General features: G+C 48.0%; 1 protein-coding gene across 1 annotated transcript in view; it reads right to left on the bottom strand.

The window, feature by feature from the left end:
* SPAG17 (sperm associated antigen 17) overlaps nucleotides 1-23,476 on the bottom strand; it is a 229,726-nt gene that overhangs the window by 88,049 nt on the left and 118,201 nt on the right. The window contains exons 16-20 of the mRNA XM_040339490.1: nucleotides 12,966-13,082; nucleotides 11,453-11,607; nucleotides 8,757-8,953; nucleotides 5,352-5,443; nucleotides 1,430-1,687 (exon numbers count right to left, since the gene is read on the bottom strand). Of these exons, the coding sequence (XP_040195424.1) occupies nucleotides 1,430-1,687; nucleotides 5,352-5,443; nucleotides 8,757-8,953; nucleotides 11,453-11,607; nucleotides 12,966-13,082 (819 nt within the window). The remainder of the gene's footprint in view (nucleotides 1-1,429; nucleotides 1,688-5,351; nucleotides 5,444-8,756; nucleotides 8,954-11,452; nucleotides 11,608-12,965; nucleotides 13,083-23,476) is intronic.

The raw sequence follows: 23,476 nt of genomic DNA, 5'->3' as shown, positions 1-23,476 counted from the left end.
CCGGCGCATGCGCAGTTAAAAAAAAAACGTCAAAAACGTAAGGTCAAGCACCATTAACATAAAACACGCCCCCTTACACACATTTGAATTAGGCGCCCTTACGCCCGCCCGCTTTAGGCTAAACCACCGTAACTTAGCAGGCAAGTACATTGTGAATCATGTACTTGCCTAGCTAACTTACGGCGGCGTAGCCTAAACACGCTAAGCTACGCCGCCGTAAGTTTAAGCCAAGCTACCTGAATCTACCTAATGATGTCTACCAAAAATATGTGTTGGAGCTCCTTGTGTAATGTTGTGGGTGGAGTTGGGTCATTGTTTATTTTGGTTACTATCTGTATATAAGAGCCTGATTTTCTCAATAAAGGGTCTATTCGTGTGGAACCTCAAACAGAGCTGTGTGTCTCGTTATTGGGGTTCGTTTGCCTGACTGTGGAGTGTCGATAGCTGTCTTGGGTTTGGGAATGGATTATCTTAAACGGTGTTAACCCCTGTCCCATTTGGGGTTCCGTTACACATACAAGTATTGTTATAGTCAGTTCAGCTTTCATACCTTTCATACCGGCACGCAAGGTCCCCCTGCTCAGAAAATCACATGTACAGCCCGTCTGAAGATTGCTAATGAACATCTGAATGATTCAGAGGAGAACCGGGGGAAAGTGTTGTGATCAGATGAGACCAAAATCATGCTCTTTGGCATCAACTCAACTCGCCGTGTTTGGAGGAGGAATGCCGCCTATGACTCCAAGAACACCATCCCCCCACCGTCATACATGGAGGGGGAAACATTATGCTTTCGGGGGGGGGGGGTTTCTGCTAGGGGGACAGGACAACATCACTGCATCAAAGGGACGATGGATGCGGCCATGTACCATCAAATCTTGGGTGAGAACCTCCTTCCCTCAGCCAAGGCAATGAAAATGGGTCATGAATGGGTATTCCAGCATGACAATGACCCAAAACACACGGCCAAGGCAACAAAGGAGTGGCTCAAGAAGAAGCACATTAAGGTCCTGGACTGGCCTAGCCAATCACCAGAACTTAATCCCATAGAAAATATGTGAAGGTTCAAGTTACCAAACATCAGCCTGGAAACCTTAATGACTTGGAGAGGATCTGCAAAGAGGACAAAATTCCTCCTGAGATGTGTGCGAACCTGGAGGCCAACTCCAAGAAACGTCTGACCTCTGTGATCGGCAACAAGGGTTTTGCCACCAAGTTCTAAGTTATGTTTTGCAAAGGTTATTTCACTCATTTAAATGCAAATCAATTTATAACTTTGTTTTGTAATGTGTGTTTCTGGATTTAAACCGACCATTAAAATTATAAACTGAACATTTCTTTGTCAGTGGGAAAACGTACAAAAAAAAGCAGGGGGTCAAACACTTTTTCCCCTCACTGTGTGTATATATATATATCTAATAAAGCGTACCTTGAATTTTTTTTCAGGAGGAGCTGGTGGAGCTTCAACGGGGTCAGGCCCAGGCTCTGGCGTCTTCACCTCCTCATTCTGGCTCTTTTCTTTAGCACCTTTCCTGGGGCTGGTGGGAGACCCTTTACTACCCCGGGAGACGGAGCGTTCTCTGCTCGCCGGCTTCTTCTTAGGGCTCGGTTTACGGCCTTTCGCATTTTTCTTCTCCTGTTTTAGACGTTCCTCTTCCATAAGGCGATCTTGTTCAATCTTCCAAGCCTGGTGAACAGAAGATACTGAATGTGTAGCATTACCACCAAAAGGAGCTGAAGAATTGTAATGGGCTATCCTGCCTTCCTATTGGTGAACAACCCTAGAGCTGCACCCAGTAACGCATGACCCATCAACAGCAACAGATCCTGCAATCTTCTTTTGTGAAATTCTATTGGCTCAACTGTCCTAAGGAGACAAGGTTAATGTTCCATCAGAAAACAATCCCCCTGCACATCGGACTTCTACTTTGGGCCAGGATATGCTTCTATCTTCCAGGATCCTAGCCTTCTGCCACAGGCCAGCCTAGATTCTTTTGACCTCTTCAACAGCTCAGTTGTAGGGCTCTTTTGGACTCTGCCATAGGCTAGTGTAGACTTTGTAGGCCCAACAGGGCAGCTACCTTCCAGTTCCTTCAGTGTTGGCCACAGGCCAGTTTGGATACTCTAGTAGGGTGATCAGACTCCCAGTGGCGGCTGGTGCTCAAATTTTTTTGGGGGGGCGCAAACAAAAAAATAAATAAAATTGCAGCCTCACTGTGCCTATCAAATGCAGCCACTGTGCCATCAATTGTCACCACTGTGCCATGCCATCAAACGCAGCCACTGTGCCAATTGTCACCACTGTGCCCATTGTTGCCACTGTGCATGTCCCTGTGCTGTGCCCTTTAATTGTTGCCACTGTGCCCATTGTTACCACTGTGCTGTGCCCTTTAATTGTTGCCACTGTGGCCTTTGTTGTCACTGTGCTGTGCCCTTTAATTGTTGCCACTGTGCCCATTGTTGTCACTGTGCTGTGCCCTTTAATTGATGCGACTGTGCCCTTTGTCGCCTATGTGCCCATTGTCGCCGCTGTTCCCTGTAAAATGCACTTACCTTTCTGCTTCCATGTCCCTCGATGTCTTCTCCCGCCTTGGTGACGCTTCAGCCAATCAGGTTCCTGATAACCAGAATCCGGGAACCTGATTGGCTGAACAGCCGTTAGTCTTATCCAAGGAACGCAGCCCCCGTACGTTCCGAGGATAGACCTTCCGGGAGACTAGGGCTGTACTCGGAAAGCCTATCAGAGCCGCTGGCTCTGATAGGCACTTCTGCTCAGCCAACCAGCTGCCGTTATTCAGGTAACCGGCGCCCAAGGTCCGGTTATTTGAATAGACCAGCGGCAGCTGGCAACCAACAATAACATACATTCGTGCAATACAATGCATGAATGTATGTTATTTGCGAGAGGGGGTGGCGCTGCAGCGCCCTCTATAGACGGCCACCATCACTGCAGTTAAAATGTAAAAATGACATTTTAAGCCAAAAATTCTTATCTATACCTTTCTCATTATCTGTGCCCCTTTCTGATGATCATGTGCTGGTCGGAGTGGAGGGACTATTTCTTCAGTTTCGGGTGCCCATTCAGCTCCACTCGCATGTTCTTCTGTCTCGGCTCAAGTCCCAGCCAGCCGCCTGCCTATCTCCTTACCTTCCCTGGTGGAGTGATCTTCCTCCACTCCCTACCCAGTAGTAGCCGGGGGCCCGGAGAGTGAGACTTAACAGGCTGTGAGGCGGGCGATGACGGGCAGAGAGTCGCTGATTGACACCATTACTAGTAAAAAAAAAATATGTCCCCAGATTTAATTTAAAGATCTGGTCACCTTATACTCTAGGCCAGTGGTCTCCAAACTGTGGCCCGGGGGCCAGATGAGACCCTTTGCTTGCTTTTATCCGGCCCTTGGGGCACTATTTCATCCACTGATACAAACAATGGGGCATAGTTTCTCCTACTTACACCAACAATGGGGCCCAATGACACCAACAAAGGGACACAATTCCTCACAATGATACCAACGATGGGACACAATTCCTCACAATGACACCAAGCATGGGGCACAACTCCTTACAATGACACCAACCATGGGGCATTGATTTTCTCAATGACACCAACAATGGGACCCAATGACAGGGCACAATTACTCCCACTGAACAATGAGGCGTTCATTTTTACCACTAATGTCGGGACCTTTTCGACTCCCACCAACCACTGTCTGGCCCTAGTAAACTCTGAAGGACAGTAAACTGGCCCTTTGCTTAGAAAGTTTGGAGACCACTGCTCTAGGCCCAGACAGGCAGCTTGGAGGAAAAAACCCATCTTGGCTCTGGTTTCCTCCTTCGGGCAAAGGGCCTGGGGGTCAAGGAATGGACTTCTGCACTCACATCCTCACCATGAAAAGCCTGGGAGGTGAAGACCCTTCTAGAGATCTTTCTAAAATTGTATCTCCATCCCCAGCCCAAATCATTGGCATAAACCCCTCTGTCAAGAATGAGGGGGCAACCCTATGTTATTGGCTGAGACAGAATATATATTCATAACCCAACACATCGTATCTTCTTACTGAATAAGGAGCCCGGTAGGAACCCAATAAACCAAGATGACATTAAAAACGCCCAGGCTGGCTACAGCCTAGCTGCAAATGCAAAAACTAGGGACACCCCAGCTTAAGGTAGGGCCCCTACGTGTGTAAGAGTTTATTAATCAATGGGATTCCAAGAACAACGTGCAGTCACCCGAGGAAAACAATTAGTTATACCCATTGACCAGAGGTATATTTACAGGGGTCTTAGTTGAGACCCATCCCCATGCGCCCCCCCATAGACCTGAATAGGAGGGGCAGCATATAGAGGAACTGATCCCCTTTCAGTGGCTGCAGGAGGAAAATGAAAGGGATCGGTTCCTCTACATGCCGTCCCTCCTATCCACCTCCTGCTGAGAATGGGCTCCTGTGCTCTCTCCTGGCCGCCACTTCATGTTTTCAAGATGGAGAGTGGGGAAGGGGCCGGTAAGTGTGTCATTTACCGGCCCCTTCCTTGTCTTAAAGGGGTTGTAAAGCTTTGTGTTTTTTTCACCTTAATGCATCGTATGCATTAAGGTGAAAAAACACCTTGCACTCTCGGGCCCCCTCCCCCCCGTTTTACTTACCTGAGGCACGTTCCCGCGATGGTTTCCCCCAGCTTGAGGCGGCTCGTCATTGGAGATTGATAGCAGCGCAGCCATTGGATCCCACTGCTGTCAATCAAATCAATGACGTGGTGCGCCGGTGGGGCAGGTCCGGCTGTATCATGGGAGCCTGCCCACAAACTAACCCCCTTGGGAGAGCGCTTCCCAAGAAAGGGGATTAGATCTTGTGGGGAGGAGCCGAGACAGCCGCTGAGGGACCCCAGAATAGGAGGATCGGGGCCACTCTGTGCAAAACTAACTGCACAGTGGAGGGAAGTACGACATGTTTGTTATTTAAAAAAATATATATATATATAAACCTTTGCAACCCCTTTAATGAATAGAGTCAGTGATCCGTACCGAGTTTGTGAATGAACAGGAAGTTTCTGTACAGAGCTATTCCTGTCCATTCATTCTGTGCTGCTGAGGCTGCAGAGATGGAGATTGAGGGCCGTGTCCACAATCTCCTTTCTCTGTCTCAAAGGCGGAACTTCCCTAGGCTCAGGTTTCCCATGGGTGGCCAGTAACATTTACGGCAGGGGTGCTTTGAGATTTTTTCGTACCGTTATAGGGTGCCATGACTGAAAAAAGGATGAGAAACACAACTTTTATACTTTATTCCTATGCATTCAACTAGTGTGATAGCTAAAAGTTGGGGATAAAGATAGATAAAACAAAAGCTTCTACCCACTTTTAGGGAGTCCTCCCGGATGAAGGCGTTAGCTGGGTCTGTGGTTGGCACTTCTTCATGACTTCCAGGTCTGGACCTGCTGCCCTTGGGACCTGCAAAGAGAGGAATTTCACCAAACAGGTCCTTCTATGAAAAGTTCCAGTACTGTACACATTTGTGAGTAATTGATGTCTGATATACATTTAGTGGTCTCCTGCTTGGTAATGTAACTAACCCTACATGGAATCATGGTTGACAGCTTCCCTGGTTACTGGACCAACCACTAGGATGGGGAAGAGGTGTAATATCAGTGGCGGTTCGTCCATAGAGGGTGCTGGAGCGCCGCCCCCTCTGGCACCGCAGCGCCACTGAAATAACATACATTCATGCATTGCATTGCATGAATGTACGATATTGTTGCCAGCTGCCGCTGGTCTATTCAGATGGCAGGACCGGACCTTGAGCGCCGACCACCTGAATAACGGCAGCTGGTAGGCTGTGCGGAAGTACCTATCTGATAGGCTTTCCGAGTACAGCCCTTGTCTCCCGGATGTCTTATCCTCGGAACGTACGGGGGTGCGTTCCTTGGATAAGACTGACGGCCGTCTCAGCCAATCAAGTTCACCGATTCTGGTTATCGGTAACCTGATTGGCTGAAGCGTCACCAAGGCGGGAGAAGACATCGAGGGACGTGGAAGGAGAAAGGTAAGTGCATTTTACAGGGCACAGCTGGGAAAAAGGGACCAGTGGCGACAAAGGGCACAGTGGCATCAATGGGCACAGTGGCGACAATTAAATGGCACAGTGGTGACAATGGGCACAGTGGTGACAATTAAAGGGCACAGTGGCAACAATGGGCACAGTGGCGACAATTAAATGGCACAGTGGTGACAATTGTCACAGTGGCGACAATTGAGGGGCACAGTGGCTGCGTTTGATGGCATGGCACAGTGGTGACAATTGATGGCACAGTGGCTGTGTTTGATGGTATGGCACAGTGACTGTGTTTGATGGCATGGCACAGTGGCTGCGTTTGATGGCATGGCACAGTGGTGCGAATTGATGGCATAGTGACTGCATTTAATGGCATGGCACAGTGGTGACAATTGATGGCACAGTGGCTGCGTTTGATGGCATGGCACAGTGGTGACAATTGATGGCACAGTGGCTGCGTTTGTTGACATGGCACAGTGACTGCATTTAATGGCATGGCACAGTGGTGACAATTGATGGCATAGTGACTGCATTTGATGGCATGGCACAGTGGTGATAATTGATGGCACAGTGGCTGCATTTTATGGCATGGCACAGTGGTGACAATTGATGGCACAGTGGCTGCGTTTGATGGCATGGCACAGTGATGACAATTGATGGCACAATGGCTGCGTTTGATGGCATGGCACAGTGGTGACAATTGATGGCACAGTGGCTGTGTTTGTTGACATGGCACAGTGACTGCATTTGATGGCATGGCACAGTGGTGACAATTGATGGCACAGTGGCTGCATTTGATGGGCACAGTGAGGCTGCAATTTTGAGCACCAGCCGCCACTGTGTAATATTAGTCATTTTGCGGAATGATTGGCAGATGTGGTGTGGCGGCATCTCAGTAACAGCAGAGCTCTTTGGATTGTCCTGCTCGGCAATGTCCAGAATGGTGCAAAACAGAAACCATCCAGTGAGCCGGTGTTCACTGCGATAACCCTTTGTTAATGGGAGAGATCATAGGACAAAGGCCGAACTGGTTCAGGCTGATAAGAAATGAACAGCTGCCTCAAAATGGCTTTTTTTTTTACAGCAATAACAAGCCTTAGAAAGGCCGAACTACAGCGACAGAAACTGCACCGGGCGGGTTCCCTTCTGTATGATAAGAGCAGGAAATTAGACTGTGGGGGAATCACCAACGCTGGATGTCTGAAGATTGCAGGAGGGGCGCACATATGGGCTGGGCGCATGGTGCCGCTCCCATTGATTAGCCATTCAAACATGCAAATGAGGGAAATACGCTGATTCACGAACGTGCGTGTGTCCGGCGCATGCTACGCGAGATGCGCGCAAGTTGTACGTCCGGCGTAAAGTTATTCCCCATAAATGACGTGCAACCCGGCAACAGACATGCACAGGTCTGCACCAGGGAACACAAGCCGGCGTATTGTGCGTTGGACGTGTGTCTGGCTGGGCGTACGTTATGTTCATGGCGTACGCGGTGATCCGACGTAGCTTAGGCAGTTGTGCCGGCGTGGTTGTGAGCAGGCGCAGGAGGGTGCCGTGTATGTGTCCACGTCACGGTGCATGCGCAGTTCGTGATACGTACCGGTCTGGCGCTCGGCCCATAATTTGCATGGGCTCACGCCCACTTCCACCTACGCCGGCGTGCGCCATCGAAACCTATGCCACTCTGGCGCAGCGTTGGGAGCACTGGCTTGCTGAATGCAATGCTTGCCTCTCCGCGCTAAGTTGGCGTGGCGTACGGTGTTTGCTCTACGGCGGCGTAATGTGCGCCTTGCTCTTTGTGAATCTGGGCCAAAGTTGTCAGCTCTCTACAGGAAGTTAAGAATTCATTGGATTTCTGGCAAGTCAATGGCCCAGATTCAAGAAGCAATTGCGCCCGTGTAACCATAAGTTACACGGCGCAATTGCTGACTTGCTCCGGTGTAACGAGTGCTCCTGATTCCGGAACCTCGTTACACCGACTGCTGCCTAAAATCTGCGCGGCATAAGGCACTTATGCCTCGCAGATTTTTGGCTGCATTCTTGTGCTTGCCGCTAGGGGGCGCTCCCATTGTGATCAGCGTGTAGTATGCAAATTGCATACTACCAACTGATTCACAAACTTGCGCGGGCCCCGCGCAAGCCAGGTACGGAGTTTCCGTACGGCAACTTTAGCGCAAGGCTGCCCCTTCTAATAGTAGGGGCAGCCAATGCTAAAGTATAGCCGCCGCTCCCGCGACGTGAAATTTGAATTTCACGTCGTTTGCGTAAGTGCTTCGTGAATGGCGCTGGACGCCATTCACGTTCACTTTGAAGCAAATGACGTCCTTGCGACGTCATTTGCCGCAATACACATCGGGAAAGTTTCCCGACGGAGCATGCGCTGTACGCTCGGTGCGGGAGCGCGCCAAATTTAAATGATTCCCACCCCCGGCGGGATCATTTAACTTGCGCGCGCTTACGCCGGGCAAATTTGCCGGCGCGCCCTCGCAGTTCACGGAGCTACTGCTCTGTGAATCGAGGGCAGCGCAAAATATTTGCGTGGGCGCAGGGCAAAATCGTTGCCCTGTGCCCGCGCAAATATAGCGCAGTTCTACCTGAATCTGGGCCATTAGGTATTTTTCTGTATTTGTAGAATTTTTAAAGGGATACAACATGCAGAAATGTCCGTGTATTGGCGGGATGTAGAGAACGTGTTTTCAAATGTTGACTCACTTTTCGATTTTTTGGGCGAGGAGGACTTTTTGGCCTTCTTCTTGCCGGGCGAGACGCCCCTGGAGGTGGCTCCGCTGTCCGGTGTAGCCTGAGCCCGTTTCAAAGCCTCCATCTCCCTCTCCAGCCTCTCCCGATACTTCACCTCCTCCTCCTGCACCCAGTTTGAGATGGAGTCGGCCACCAACTCCAGATAGTTTCTGTCAGGAAAGAAAATCAGACGGGTCAGTTAACAGACTAGACACGTGCAGAGCAGAATTTTGTTTGTTTTGTTGGATCGGTCCAGGGCTGGACTGGAACAAAAATTTGGCCCTGGACTTCATCCAGTCCGGCCCACTGACAGGTTTCTCTAATGTGGGCGGCCAGACAAACCTGCCCCCCCTGGTTGGCCAACAGTGATGGCCACCCAAGCTCCCCTCCCCCTTCACTAGCCATTCTAGGAGGTGAGCGCTGCGGGGAGGGAGAGGAGGTGAGCGCTGCGGGGGAGGGAGAGGAGGTGAACGCTGCAGTGAAGGGGGAGAGGAGGTGAGCGCTGCAGGGAGGGAGAGGAGGCGAGCGCTGCGGGGAGGGAGAGGAGGTGAGCGCTGCGGGGAGGGAGAGGAGACGAGCGCTGCGGGGGAGGGAGAGGAGGCGAACACTGCGGGGAGGGAGAGGAGGAGAACGCTGCGGGGAGGGAGAGGAGGCGAACGCTGCGGGGAGGGAGAGGAGGCGAGCGCTGCGGGGAGGGAGAGGAGGCGAGCGCTGCGGGGTAGGGAGAGGAGGCGAACGCTGCGGGGGAGGGAGAGGAGGCGAGCGCTGCGGGGGAGGGAGAGGAGGCGAGCGCTGCGGGGAGGGAGAGGAGGCGAGCGCTGCGGGGGAGGGAGAGGAGGCGAGCGCTGCGGGGGAGGGAGAGGAGGTGAGCGCTGCGGGGAGGGAGAGGAGGTGAACGCTGCGGGGAGGGAGAGGAGGTGAATGCTGCGGGGAGGGAGAGGAGGTGAACGCTGCGGGGAGGGAGAGGAGGTGAACGCTGCGGGGAGAGAGAGGAGGTGAGCGCTGCGGGGAGGGGGAGACAGAGGAGCGGAGGGGGCGGTGGTCCGCTGTCACTGAAGCCGGCCCACTGAGCCATCGGCCCACCGGGAAACTCCCTGTAGTCCAGATGGCCAGTCCATCCCTGGATCGGTCCATACATTTTTGACCACTTCAAATTCGAATTGTTCTGAAACTTTGGAATTCATTACGAAGCGTATAAACAAAAGGAACTTTTATGAAATTCGTTACTATTGTTATTTTGAAATTCACATACACCCGAATCTCTGAACAACCAAAAATTTGTGGAAAATTAGATTTGGATCGATACGAATTGCAAACGTCTAACGAAGACCCATTCTCAAATCAACCCAACCTTCTTGGACACCTACAGGCAGTCATCGAGTTACAAACATCCGACTTGCGAACGACTCCTACTTACAAACGTGAGTCGGTGTCTCTGCCGTCCTGCGCATGCGCAGCCACTTTTAGACGGCGGGCGCATTTCGACAGAACATCGGAAAAGCTGCTGTTCCGACTTACGATCAAATTTGACTTAAGAACAAACCTACAGTCCCTAGCCCATTCGTAACTCGGAGACTGCCTGTCAGGGCTGATCCGCCCTATAGGCTCACTATGCAAGCCGCTTAGGGCCCGCAAAGCTGTGGAGGGCCCCCCAAATTACTAGAGGCCCCGCCTGGTGAGAAGTCATTTTCGGCCCCTCAACCAGCTTCTCAACTCGCTGGCTGCATAGGAGAAGAGGTAAGAAGTCAGCTTCTCACTTTAATGTAAGATGTCATTTCCGACAGCAGAACTGAGCTTCTTCAGACCCAAATGAAATCCAGGACTAAACTTTTGCGAATAGACCTCAGCTGGGACCTCGATGTCTTCTAGATGCCACCTTCAGGAATCCTCCCCCAGAGGCAGAGACCCTTGCTCAGGGGTCTACTCCAGCAGGACTGGACCCAGGAACTCTGTCCCTCTGTCTCAAGTCTCAGACTTTTTATGGACTCTTTCACCACCTTCTGGGCACACATCCCCAGAGATTGGCTAGAGTCCCATTACTATTCAGGCTGCTCACTGTTCTTCCTCCCACTAGAATTCTAGAATCCTCTAGGGTACAGGGGAAAAACAAGCCCCAGGTGTGCTTGTGTCATGTAGGAGGGCTCAACCTGACGGTACGTCCTACCATGGCTCAACCTGACTGTACGTCCTACCATGGCTCAACCTGACGGTACGTCCTACCATGGCTCAACCTGACGGTACGTCCTACCATGGCTCAACCTGACGGTACGTCCTACCATGGCTCAACCTGACGGTACGTCCTACCATGGCTCAACCTGACGGTACGTCCTACCATGGCTCAACCTGACGGTACGTCCTACCATGGCTCAACCTGACGGTACGTCCTACCATGGCTCAACCTGACGGTACGTCCTACCATGGCTCAACCTGAAGGTACGTCCTACCATAGCTCAACCTGATGGTACGTCTTACCATGGCTCAACCTGACGGTACGTCCTACCATGGCTCAACCTGACGGTACGTCCTACCATGGCTCAACCTGACGGTACGTCCTACCATGGCTCAACCTGACGGCATTTCCTACCGCGGCTCAACCTAACAGTACGTCCTGTACTCAACCTGAAACTGACAGCGATGGGGACGGAAGATAGCAATAATGGGGGGCCAACCTGAAGCTGACGTTGGAATGGAGCGCTATGTCCCAGGATTCCTGGCTCTGGCGGTACGGGTTCATGGGGTTGTGGAGGACGAGGAGTAAGGAGTCGTCCTGGGTATGATAATAGGAATCTATACATCTGTAGGACTCCGCCGCTTCCTGCAAGACCTGCAGAGGGGAAGGAGATAAAACCAGGACAAGAATTAGGTACTTTACTACATGTGTAAATATTTTATATGTTATTATGATTATTATTATTATTATTAGCAGCAATTGTAGTAACTGTAGTAAATCCTTACTGGTGGTAATATTATTATTATTATTATTATTATTATTATTATTATTTAAACATTATTTTTATAATTACACCAATTTAATCACTATTTTTATGACTATTATTTACTATTATTAACTACATAATAATAATAATAATAATAATAATAATAATAATAATAATAATAATAAATATATTCATTATAAAATAATAATTTATCACTATTATTATGACTATTATTTACTATTATTAATAATAGTGATAAATATATTAATTATATAATAATAATTTATCACTATTTTTAATATATAACGAATATATCTATCACTATTATTTTTATTATATAGTAATTAATAATAATAAAAGGTCAACATAATAATAATAATAGTGATTCAATTAATGTAATTATAAAAAATATTTATAAATACCACCACAAGTCATGATTTACTGTGGTTACTACTACTAATAATAATATCAAAATAATAACAGTGATAAACAAATGTAAATATATTCATTATATAATTATTATAAATATTATAAAATGAATATATTTATTACTATTATTATTATGATGATGATGATCATCATCTAATAATAATAATATAATGAATATATTTACATTTGTTTATCACTATTATTATGTTGATATTAGTAGTAGTAGTAGTAGTAGTAGTAGTAACTCTAGTAAATCATTACTAGTGGTATTATTAATATTATTTATACATAATTTTTATAATTATTAAATAATTAATAAATAATTAGTAAAATAATTAATTTAATTGATTAACTACTATATAATAATAAAAATTGTGATAAATATATTTTATTATTATATAATAATAATAATAATAATAATAATAATAATAATAATAAATGATACAAATATTCATTACATCATAATAATAATAATAATAATAATAATAATAATAATAATAATAATAATAAGTGATACAAATATTCATTACATCATAATAATAATAATAATAATAATAATAATAATAATAAGTGATACAAATATTCATTACATCATAATAATAATAATAATAATAATACATATTATTTTATAAATATATTTAGATGTGTTTATTGTGATTATTATAATTTTGATATTATTAGGATTACAATTAATATTATTAGGGGGAACCAGGGAAGGCAAAATACAAGCAGATTAAGCTCCAGCTGTAAGTGATATTATCAGTGGGAAGTGAAATATTTTTGCCCATAAGACGGCCGGTCTCAGCAGACGACGTACCTGGATGAGGAGCGTTGGGTCCAAGTGCTCTGAGTAGCACCAATCACTGAGACATCTCCTCCGAGTCCTCTGAATGTCGGCGAGGTCGGTCTGCAGGGTCTCCCGTCCTCCGCCATCCTGAAGGGTGACAAAAGCGCCATCATGAGGATGTTGGACTGGAGAGCATTAGACAGCACAGTATGGAGGCCAACAGAAGATCGGTGAAATACAAATTAAAAAAATAAATACATTTAATTGCACTTTATCTTATTTTCAAACAAAAAAAAGTTTAAAAGTTTCTAAAATACTGAAATACAAAAAGTTGTGACATTGAATAGGAAAAAAAAAAAGAAAGAAAGTAAAAGAAAAGCAACAACAACAACAACAATGGTGAAAAAGAAGATAAATAGGAAAATTTACATTTTTATTTTATTTAAATCTTTTTTATTTGCAAAGAAATGTGTTTAAGTTTAACCCCCCCCCCATATCTCTCATTTGTTTTTCTTCTGCTTTGATCTGACCTCCTGGTTGAAGGCGGCCAAGTTCATTCTTTATGATCCCATCGTATGTAGGAACATAGGCACACTCTCCTGCGGTGGACTATGGAGAATAGACTATGGAGTATAGAGTATTAACTATGGAGTATAGGCTATGGGCTATGGAGTACGGACTGTATAGAGTACGGACTATGGAGTACGGACTGTATGGAGTACGGACTATGGAGTACGGACTATAGAGTACGGACTGTATAGAGTACGGACTATAGAGTACGGACTATAGAGTACGGACTGTATAGAGTACGGACTATAGAGTACGGACTATAGAGTACGGACTGTATAGAGTACGGACTATAGAGTACGGACTATAGAGTACGGACTGTATAGAGTACGGACTATAGAGTACGGACTATAGAGTACGGACTATAGAGTACGGACTATGGAGTACGGACTGTATAGAGTACGGACTATGGAGTACGGACTATAGAGTACAGACTGTATAGAGTACGGACTGAGTGAGTGAGTGAGTGAAAAACTTATAGAGCGCAACAACTTGCGAACTGAATCGCCTCTGGGCGCTGTATCCATTCCATGGGTAAGGAACCCCTTGACCTCAGAAGAGATGGGTTTTAATCTTTCTCCTGAAGGCCAAGTGGTCAGACTCCAGTCGGATGGTGGTTGGTAGTGCATTCCACAGGCGAGGTCCCTGGACTGAAAATCTCCGATCTCCTTTGGATTTGTATCTTGCCTTGGGTATTTCCAGTAGGTTTTGATTTGTTGATCGCAGAATGCGATTTGGGTTATGTGTTTTTATTTTTTCGCATAGATATTGGGGAGCGTTTCCTTGAATGCACTTGTGTGTTAGGCAGAGTGCCTTAAAAGTGATTCTGTCTTTCACCGGTAACCAGTGAAGACATCTAAGCGAAAAGGAGATCGACTCCCATGGTTTTTTTCCCAGTCACTAGTCGAGCGGCTGTATTTTGAACAACTTGCAGACGAGTGATTTGGTATTTGGGAAGTCATAAATAAAGGGCATTAGCGTAGTCCAGTCTGGAATTGATAATTGTTCCCACCACGACTGCAATGTCCTTTTTAGGGATAAAGGGGGTAAGTCGGCGTAGTAGGCGCAGCAGATGGTGGGATCCGCTGACTACTGACCCTATTTGTGCGTCCATTGTCATGTAGGAGTCGAAGGTGACTCCGAGACTTTTGACTTTGGTGCTAGGGGTGATAGTTTTACCCAGAATGGGCGGTGGGGTCCAAGTTGGGGTAGAGAGACTTTTCCGGTTTGCGTGAAACAGGAGAAGCTCTGTTTTTTAACCATTAAGTTTAAGATAACTGGATGTCATCCAGTTATCAGAGTGAGGGATCTTTGTAATCCAAGAGAATGATCCTTTTCGTTGCTGACGCGGAGATATAGTTGAGTGTCGTCTGCAAAGAAATAGTAAAGTAGCTTCTGGTTCCTGATGATTTCAAAGAGGGGACGGAGATAGATAATGAACAGTACCGGTGATAAGGGAGATCCCTGAGGGACTCCACATGATACCGTATGCTTTCCTGATGTGAATGATCCCAATTTCACTGTCTGTGATCGGTTTTCCAAGAAGGAGGACTGTATAGAGTATGGAGTATGAATTTTGCAGAAAGGAGTAAAGAGTATGGAGTAAAGGGTATGGACTTTGGAGTAAGGACTAAGGAGTATAAACTATGGGAGTAAAAAGTATGGACTATTGAGTAAGGAGTATGGAGTAAAGGGTAGGGTTGTCCCGATACCGATACTAGTATCGGTATCGGGACCGATTCCGAGTATTTGCGGGAGTACTCGTACTCCCGCAAATACCCCCGATACCGAAATAGAATACTTGCCGCCGCCGTTACGCCGCATCCCGCCGCCGTTATGTCGAATTCCGCCGAATCCGCGCTGCCGCCGACTGTTTAACACACGCAGGGAGTGTAATGATTGGTGCCGCGCAGCGTACAGACACTCCCCCTTGCTCGGGTGAACTGTCCAATCCCGAGCAAGGGGGAGTGTCTGTACGCAGCTCGGCACGAATCATTACAGCTGTAATGATTGGCACCGCGCCGCGTATAGACACTCCCCCTTGCTCGGGTGAACTGTCCAATCCCGAGCAAGGGGGAGTGTCTGTACGCAGCTCGGCACGAATCATTACAGCTGTAATGATTGGCACCGTGCCGCGTATAGACACTCCCCCTTGCTCGGGTGAACTGTCCAATCCTGAGCAAGGGGGAGTGTCTGTACGCAGCGCGGCACCAATCATTACACTACCTGCGCGTGTTAAACAGTCGGCGGCAACAGCGGATGCAGGTAAGGGGGATGACAATGTCTGCATATGGGAGACAATGGCTGGATATGGGAGACAATGGCTGGATATGGGGGAAGACACTGGCTGGATATGGGAGACCATGGCTGTATATGGGGGGAGACAAAGGCTGTATATGGGGGGAGACAATGGCTGTATATGGGGGGAGACATTGCTGCATGGGGGGAGACAGTGGCTGGATAATGGGGGGAGACAGTGGCTGGATAATGGGGGGAGACAATGGCTGTATATGGGGGGAGACAATGGCTGGATAATGGGGGGAGACAATGGCTGTATATGGGGGGAGACAAAGGCTGGATATGGGGGGAGACAATGGCTGTATATGGGGGGAGACAATGGCTGTATATGGTGGGAGACATTGCTGCATGGGGGGAGACAGTGGCTGGATAATGGGGGGAGACAGTGGCTGGATAATGGGGGGAGACAATGGTTGCATATGGGGGGAGACAATACCTGGATATGGGGGACATGGCTGCATATGGGGGGAGACAGTGGCTGGATAATGGGGGGAGACAGTGGCTGGATAATGGGGGGAGACAGTGGCTGGATAATGGGGGGAGACAGTGGCTGGATAATGGGGGGAGACAGTGGCTGGATAATGGGGGGAGACAGTGGCTGGATAATGGGGGGAGACAATGGCTGGATAATGGGGGGAGACAATGGCTGGATATGGTGGGAGACATTGCTGCATGGGGGGAGACAGTGGCTGGATAATGTGGGGAGACAGTGGCTGGATAATGGGGGGAGACAATGGTTGCATATGGGGGGAGACAATGGCTGGATATGGGGGACATGGCTGCATATGGGGGGAGACAGTGGCTGGATATGGGGGGAGACAATGGCTGTATATGGGGGGAGACAATGGCTGTATATGGTGGGAGACATTGCTGCATGGGGGGAGACAGTGGCTGGATAATGGGGGGAGACAGTGGCTGGATAATGGGGGGAGACAATGGTTGCATATGGGGGGAGACAATACCTGGATATGGGGGACATGGCTGCATATGGGGGGAGACAGTGGCTGGATAATGGGGGGAGACAGTGGCTGGATAATGGGGGGAGACAGTGGCTGGATAATGGGGGGAGACAGTGGCTGGATAATGGGGGGAGACAGTGGCTGGATAATGGGGGGAGACAGTGGCTGGATAATGGGGGGAGACAGTGGCTGGATAATGGGGGGAGACAATGGCTGGATATGGTGGGAGACATTGCTGCATGGGGGGAGACAGTGGCTGGATAATGTGGGGAGACAGTGGCTGGATAATGGGGGGAGACAATGGTTGCATATGGGGGGAGACAATGGCTGGATATGGGGGACATGGCTGCATATGGGGGGAGACAGTGGCTGGATAATGGGGGGGAGACAGTGGCTGGATAATGGGGGGAGACAATGGTTGCATATGGGGGGAGACAATGGCTGGATATGGGGGACATGGCTGCATATGGGGGGAGACAGTGGCTGGATAATGGGGGGGAGACAGTGGCTGGATAATGGGGGGAGACAGTGGCTGGATAATGGGGGGAGACAGTGGCTGGATAATGGGGGGAGACAGTGGCTGGATAATGGGGGGAGACAATGGCTGGATAATGGGGGGAGACAATGGCTGGATATGGTGGGAGACATTGCTGCATGGGGGGAGACAGTGGCTGGATAATGTGGGGAGACAGTGGCTGGATAATGGGGGGAGACAATGGTTGCATATGGGGGACATGGCTGCATATGGGGGGAGACAATGGCTGGATAATGGGGGGGAGACAGTGGCTGGATAATGGGGGGAGACAATGGTTGCATATGGGGGGAGACAATGGCTGGATATGGGGGACATGGCTGCATATGGGGGGAGACAGTGGCTGGATAATGGGGGGGAGACAGTGGCTGGATAATGGGGGGAGACAATGGTTGCATATGGGGAGAGACAATGGCTGCATCTGTGGGGGGACATGGCTGCATATGGAGACACATTTAAAAAAAAGTATCGGTATTCGGTATCGGCGACTACTAAAAAAAAAGTATCGGTACTCGTACTCAGTCCTAAAAAAGTGGTATCGGGACAACCCTAGTAAAGGGTATGGACTATGGAGTATAAACTATTGAGCATGGACTTTGGAGTAAGGAGTATAGACTATTGAGTAAGGAGTAAGGAGTATTAAGCAAACAGTATGGACTATGGATTTATGAATTATGAAGTGAGAAGTAAGGACTATGATGTGTGAGTATGAAGTCAAGAGTATGCAGTAAGCATTATAGACTATGGAGTAATAAGTATGGACTAGGGAGCATGAATTATAGAGTAGGGAGTATAAATTATGGAGTAGGGAGCATGAATTATAGAGTAGGGAGTATAAATTATGGAGTAGGGAGCATGAATTATAGAGTAGGGAGTATAAATTATGGAGTAGGGAGTATAGACTAAGGAATCTGAAGTAGATGTATGGAGTAAAGAGTATTAACTATGGAGTAAGGAGTGTGGAGTATGTATTATGAAGTAAGAAGTGTGGACTATGGAGTATGAATTATGCAGAAAGGAGTATAAACTATGGAGTAAAGAGTATGGACTATGGAGGAAGGCGTATGGACTATTGATTAAGGAGTATGAAGCAGAGTATGGACTATGGAGTTATGAATTATGGAGTGAGGAGTAAGGGCTATGACGTAAGGACTCAGTAAAGAGTATGGATTATGGAGTAAGAATTAAGGAGTATCTTATTTTATGGAGTAAGAAGTAAGGATTATAGGACTACGGAGTAAGGATTATAGGACTACGGAGTAAGGATTATAGGACTACGGAGTAAGCCCGAATTTCCAAACTCAAAATTTTCCAAAAAAGCTAAAAAACAAATAAAACCAAGATGAAAATGAAGACATTTTTCGGCAGGGCATATGTCTACTAGCAAAGAGGACCTAATGAAGTGTCCGGTGAGTGTGAACCGTCGGTAGGACCCGTGATAACAATCCAAACCGCCATTGATGGGGATTCTTCAGCTTTCTGGGGGGGGATTTGGATCAGACGGGTCGAGTGATGGGTCCTCGGAGGGGGATGGGGAACAGAGCCACCATGTTGGCCGCACCGGCTCTCCGTCCAAAGCAGTCCAGGTGAAGTGAGAGACAATCGGTGGAAGCCGTTCCTGGACTCGGCGATGAGATGTCCGGCCAAGAAGACGTCGGAATAACGAGCGCGGCGGACGGGAAGCGTCTCCTGACCTGATTGATGTTCTCATCTGGTGACTTCATGGCTCAGGAATGTGCGGCTTTCATGTCCGCCGTCACTTGTAATTATTACCGAGAGCGAGCCGAGCGGAATGTACCAGAACCTCCGCTGAGGACCCCCCCCCCCCCCCCCCAATGATTGTGTGCGGAGGGGTCACACCCCGTATAAGGTGGTTCTGTATGGTGAGAATAATAACCGGACACAGTGAAACCCCCTCCCCCCACAGAACAAACACTACAGCACTGCCAACCTACCACCAGTCAATATCGATCGGTTCTATCTATCTATTGATCAAGAATGAATCCATCTATCAAAGATCAATCCATTCTATATCATCTATCGATTGATCAATCAAGGATCAATCTATCAAATATCCAAAACCTCTATCTATCTATCTATCTATCTATCTATCTATCTATCTATCTATCTATCTATCTATCTATCTATCTATCTATCAACCAATCTATCTATCAAGGATCAAACTTACTATCTAGGATCATCTTATAGCCAATAAATATCTACCAATCGATCAATAATTGATCTATTTATCAAGGATCTATCTATCTGTCCTATATATCATATCTTTCTATCTATTTATGTATCTATCTATTGGTTGATATATCAACTGATCAATAATTGATCTATCTTATTTCCAATATCCATCTATCGATCTATGATCAATTTATCTTATATCCAATATCTATCTGTCGATCAATAACTGATCTGCCTCTCAATCCATCCATCAATCTAGGTTCTATCCACCTCTCTATCAACCATTTATCAAGGATCTATCCAAGATCATCTTAGATCCAATAACTATCCGTCTATCATCATTCGATCTATAATTGATCAATCTATCAAGGACCTGTCTATCTAAGATCATCTTATATCCAATATCTATCGATCATCAATCAATAATTGATCAAGGATTTATCTATCTATAATTGATCTATCTTAAATTCAATACCTATCTATCTATCTGTCTGTCTATCTATCGGAATCAATCAACCAATCAATCAAGAATCAATATATTGTATAAGCAATATCAATACTTTATCTATCTAACAAGGATTAATTAATTTTATATCTACTATCTGTCTATCTATCTATCTATCTATCTATCTATCTATCTATCTATCTATCTATCTATCTATCTATCTATCTATCTATCTATCAAGGATCAATGTATCTATCTAAGATCATCTTATATCCAATATCTATCTATCATCAATCGATCAATAATTGATCTATTTATAAGTGGCAAGCAGGGGGGCAGAGCAGTATGGCAAGCAGGGGACGGAGCAGTGTGGCAAGCAGGGGGGTGGAGCAGTGTGGCAAGCAGGGGGGCAGAGCAGTGAGTGTGGCAAGCAGGGGGCGGAGCAGTGTGGCAAGCAGGGGGGGCGGAGCAGTGTGGCAAGCAGGGGGGCGGAGCAATGTGGTAAGCAGGGGGGCAGAGCAGTATGGCAAGCAGGGGACGGAGCAGTGTGGCAAGCAGGGGGGTGGAGCAGTGTGGCAAGCAGGGGGGCGGAGCAGTGAGTGTGGCAAGCAGGGGGCGGAGCAGTGTGGCAAGCAGGGGGGGGAGCAGTGTGGCAAGCAGGGGGGCGGAGCAATGTGGCAAGCAGGAAGGCGGAGCAGTGTGGCAAGCAGGGGGGCGGAGCAGTGTGGCAGGCAGGGGGGCAGAGCAGTGTGGCAAGCAGGGGGCGGAGTAGTGTGGCAAGCAGAGGGCAGAGCAGTATGGCAAGCAGGGGGGCAGAGCAGTGTGGCAAGCAGGGGGCGGAGTAGTGTGGCAAGCAGGGGGGCTGAGCAATGTGGCAAGCAGGGGGGCTGAGCAGTGTGGCAAGCAGGGGGGTGAGCAGTGTGGCAAGCAGGGGGGCTGAGCAGTGTGGCAAGCAGGGGGCCGAGCAGTGTGGCAAGCAGGGGGGTTGAGCAGTGTGGCAAGCAGGGGGGCCGAGTAATGTGGCAAGCAGGGGGACGGAGCAGTGTGGCAAGCAGGGGGGCGGAGCAGTGTGGCAAGCAGGGGGGCGGAGCAGTGTGGCAAGCAGGGGGGCGGAGCAGTGTGGCAAGCAGAGGGGTGTAACAGTGTGGCAAGCAGGAGGACGGAGCAGTGTGGCAAGCAGGAGGACGGAGCAGTGTGGCAAGCAGAGGGGCGGGGCAGTGTGGCAAGCAGAGGGGCGGGGCAGTGTGGCAAGCAGAGGGGCGGGGCAGTGTGGCAAGCAGGGGGGCGGAGAAGTGTGGCAAGCAGAGGGACGGAGCAGTGTGGAAAGCAGAGGGACGGAGCAGTGTGGAAAGCACGGGGACGGAGCAGTGTGGCAAGCAGAGGGGCGGGGCAGTGTGGCAAGCAGAGGGGCGGGGCAGTGTGGCAAGCAGGAGGACGGAGCAGTGTGGCAAGCAGAGGGGCGGGGCAGTGTGGCAAGCAGAGGGGCGGGGCAGTGTGGCAAGCAGGGGGGCGGAGCAGTGTGGCAAGCAGGGGGGCGGAGAAGTGTGGCAAGCAGAGGGACGGAGCAGTGTGGAAAGCAGAGGGACGGAGCAGTGTGGAAAGCACGGGGATGGAGCAGTGTGGCAAGCAGAGGGGTGGAACAGTGTGGCAAGCAGGAGGACGGAGCAGTGTGGCAAGCAGGAGGACGGAGCAGTGTGGCAAGCAGGGGGGCGGAGCAGTGTGGCAAGCAGAGGGGCGGGGCAGTGTGGCAAGCAGAGGGGCGGGGCAGTTTGGCAAGCAGGGGGGCGGAGAAGTGTGGCAAGCAGGGGGGCGGAGCAGTGTGGCAAGCAGGGGGCTAAGCAGTGTGGCAAGCAGGGGGGCGGGGCAGTGTGGCAAGCAGGGGGCTGAGCAGTGTGGCAAGCAGGGGGGCGGAGAAGTGTGGCAAGCAGGGGGGCGGGGCAGTGTGGCAAGCAGGGGGCTGAGCAGTGTGGCAAGCAGGGGGGCGGAGCAGTGTGGCTTTTGGTGCCTTTTGCAGAGCAAATATAACATTTATGAACATTTATTCCTAAAGGCCACATTTGTTTTCATTTTGTATGGAGTAAAGAAGAGTTATAACCCCTGTCAGTTTTTGTTTTGCCATCTGTGTCCCCATTGGGAAGATTTCCTTTCACTTATCCAATAGCCAAAACAGGAAGTGAGAGGAAATCTCGGCGTGTCTCCAATGTCACGTTTGATAAACAGTTGCGCAAATATTGTGTAAGACAGTAAAGAAATGCAACCGCCGCCATTTTGTTCTACAGGGCTCCGCTTTCACAAAATATAATTATTGTTTTGGAGTTTAAAAAAAAAAGGAGGGCGATCGACATGTGCACTGCCGAAAAATTCGCTTGTCTGTCATACTTATGTACATGGGAGGAGCCTGTGATACTTATGTACGTGGGAGGAGTCTGTGATACTTATGTACGTGGGAGGAGTCTGTGATACTTATGTACGTGGGAGGAGCCTGTGATACTTATGTACATGGGAGGAGCCTGTGATACTTGTGTACATGGGAGGAGCCTGTGATACTTATATACATGGGAGGAGCCTGTGATACTTATGTACATGGGAGGAGCCTGTGATACTTATGTACGTGGGAGGAGTCTGTGATACTTATGTACATGGGAGGAGCCTGTGATACTTGTGTACATGGGAGGAGCCTGTGATACTTATGTACATGGGAGGAGCCTGTGATACTTGTGTACATGGGAGGAGCCTGTGACGCTTATGTACATGGGAGGAGCCTGTGACGCTTATGTACATGGGAGGAGCCTGTGACGCTTATGTACATGGGAGGAGCCGGTGACACTTATGTACATGGGAGGAGACTGTGATACTTATGTACATGGGAGGAGCCTGTGACACTTATGTACATGGGAGGAGCCTGTGACACTTATGTACATGGGAGGAGCCTGTGACACTTATGTACATGGGAGGAGCCTGGAAATTTGTTTTCGTTCCGAATTAGTTTAACAAATTTTGACAGATTAGTTAATTCCAAGATTTCAATTTACAGAATTTTTGGATTTACAAATTTTCGAATGTCGAATTTCGGAATTTTCAAATTTCCGAAAAAGGTAAAAAAAAACGAATGAAACTAAAAACGAATACATTTTTCGGCAGTGCGCATGTCTAGTCAACGACATTGTCATCTAAAAAATAAATTTAAATATAAAAATAAAATAAAAAGGAAAACATGCCTGGGATACACACAAGTAAATTTTCATTAAAAAAAAATATTTTTAAAGGAAAAGTACGGACCTAATGTGACACTTTTTTTTTTTAAATCTATTTATATTTTTATTTATAGTATTTTATTAAATAAAATCAAATGTGGAAGGAAGACGACCCTTCAGACATGGACCCCTCCCCTCCCCCACCCTTCACCATTGTGGAATGAGGTCACGCGGTCTCACAATACATTTTTGACACTCGGGAAACCTTCATAAATTCCCGGAACACACGCAGCAAACAACAACAAGATCGACACTTTCAATCAACCCCATAAAACTTTGAGACCCTCCCCCCA

This window comes from Rana temporaria, chromosome 2, assembly GCF_905171775.1.
Source record: "Rana temporaria chromosome 2, aRanTem1.1, whole genome shotgun sequence".
Taxonomy (NCBI): Eukaryota; Metazoa; Chordata; class Amphibia; order Anura; family Ranidae; genus Rana; species Rana temporaria.
Note: the sequence above shows the minus strand (reverse complement) of the source record. Positions and strands in the feature narration are given on the sequence as shown.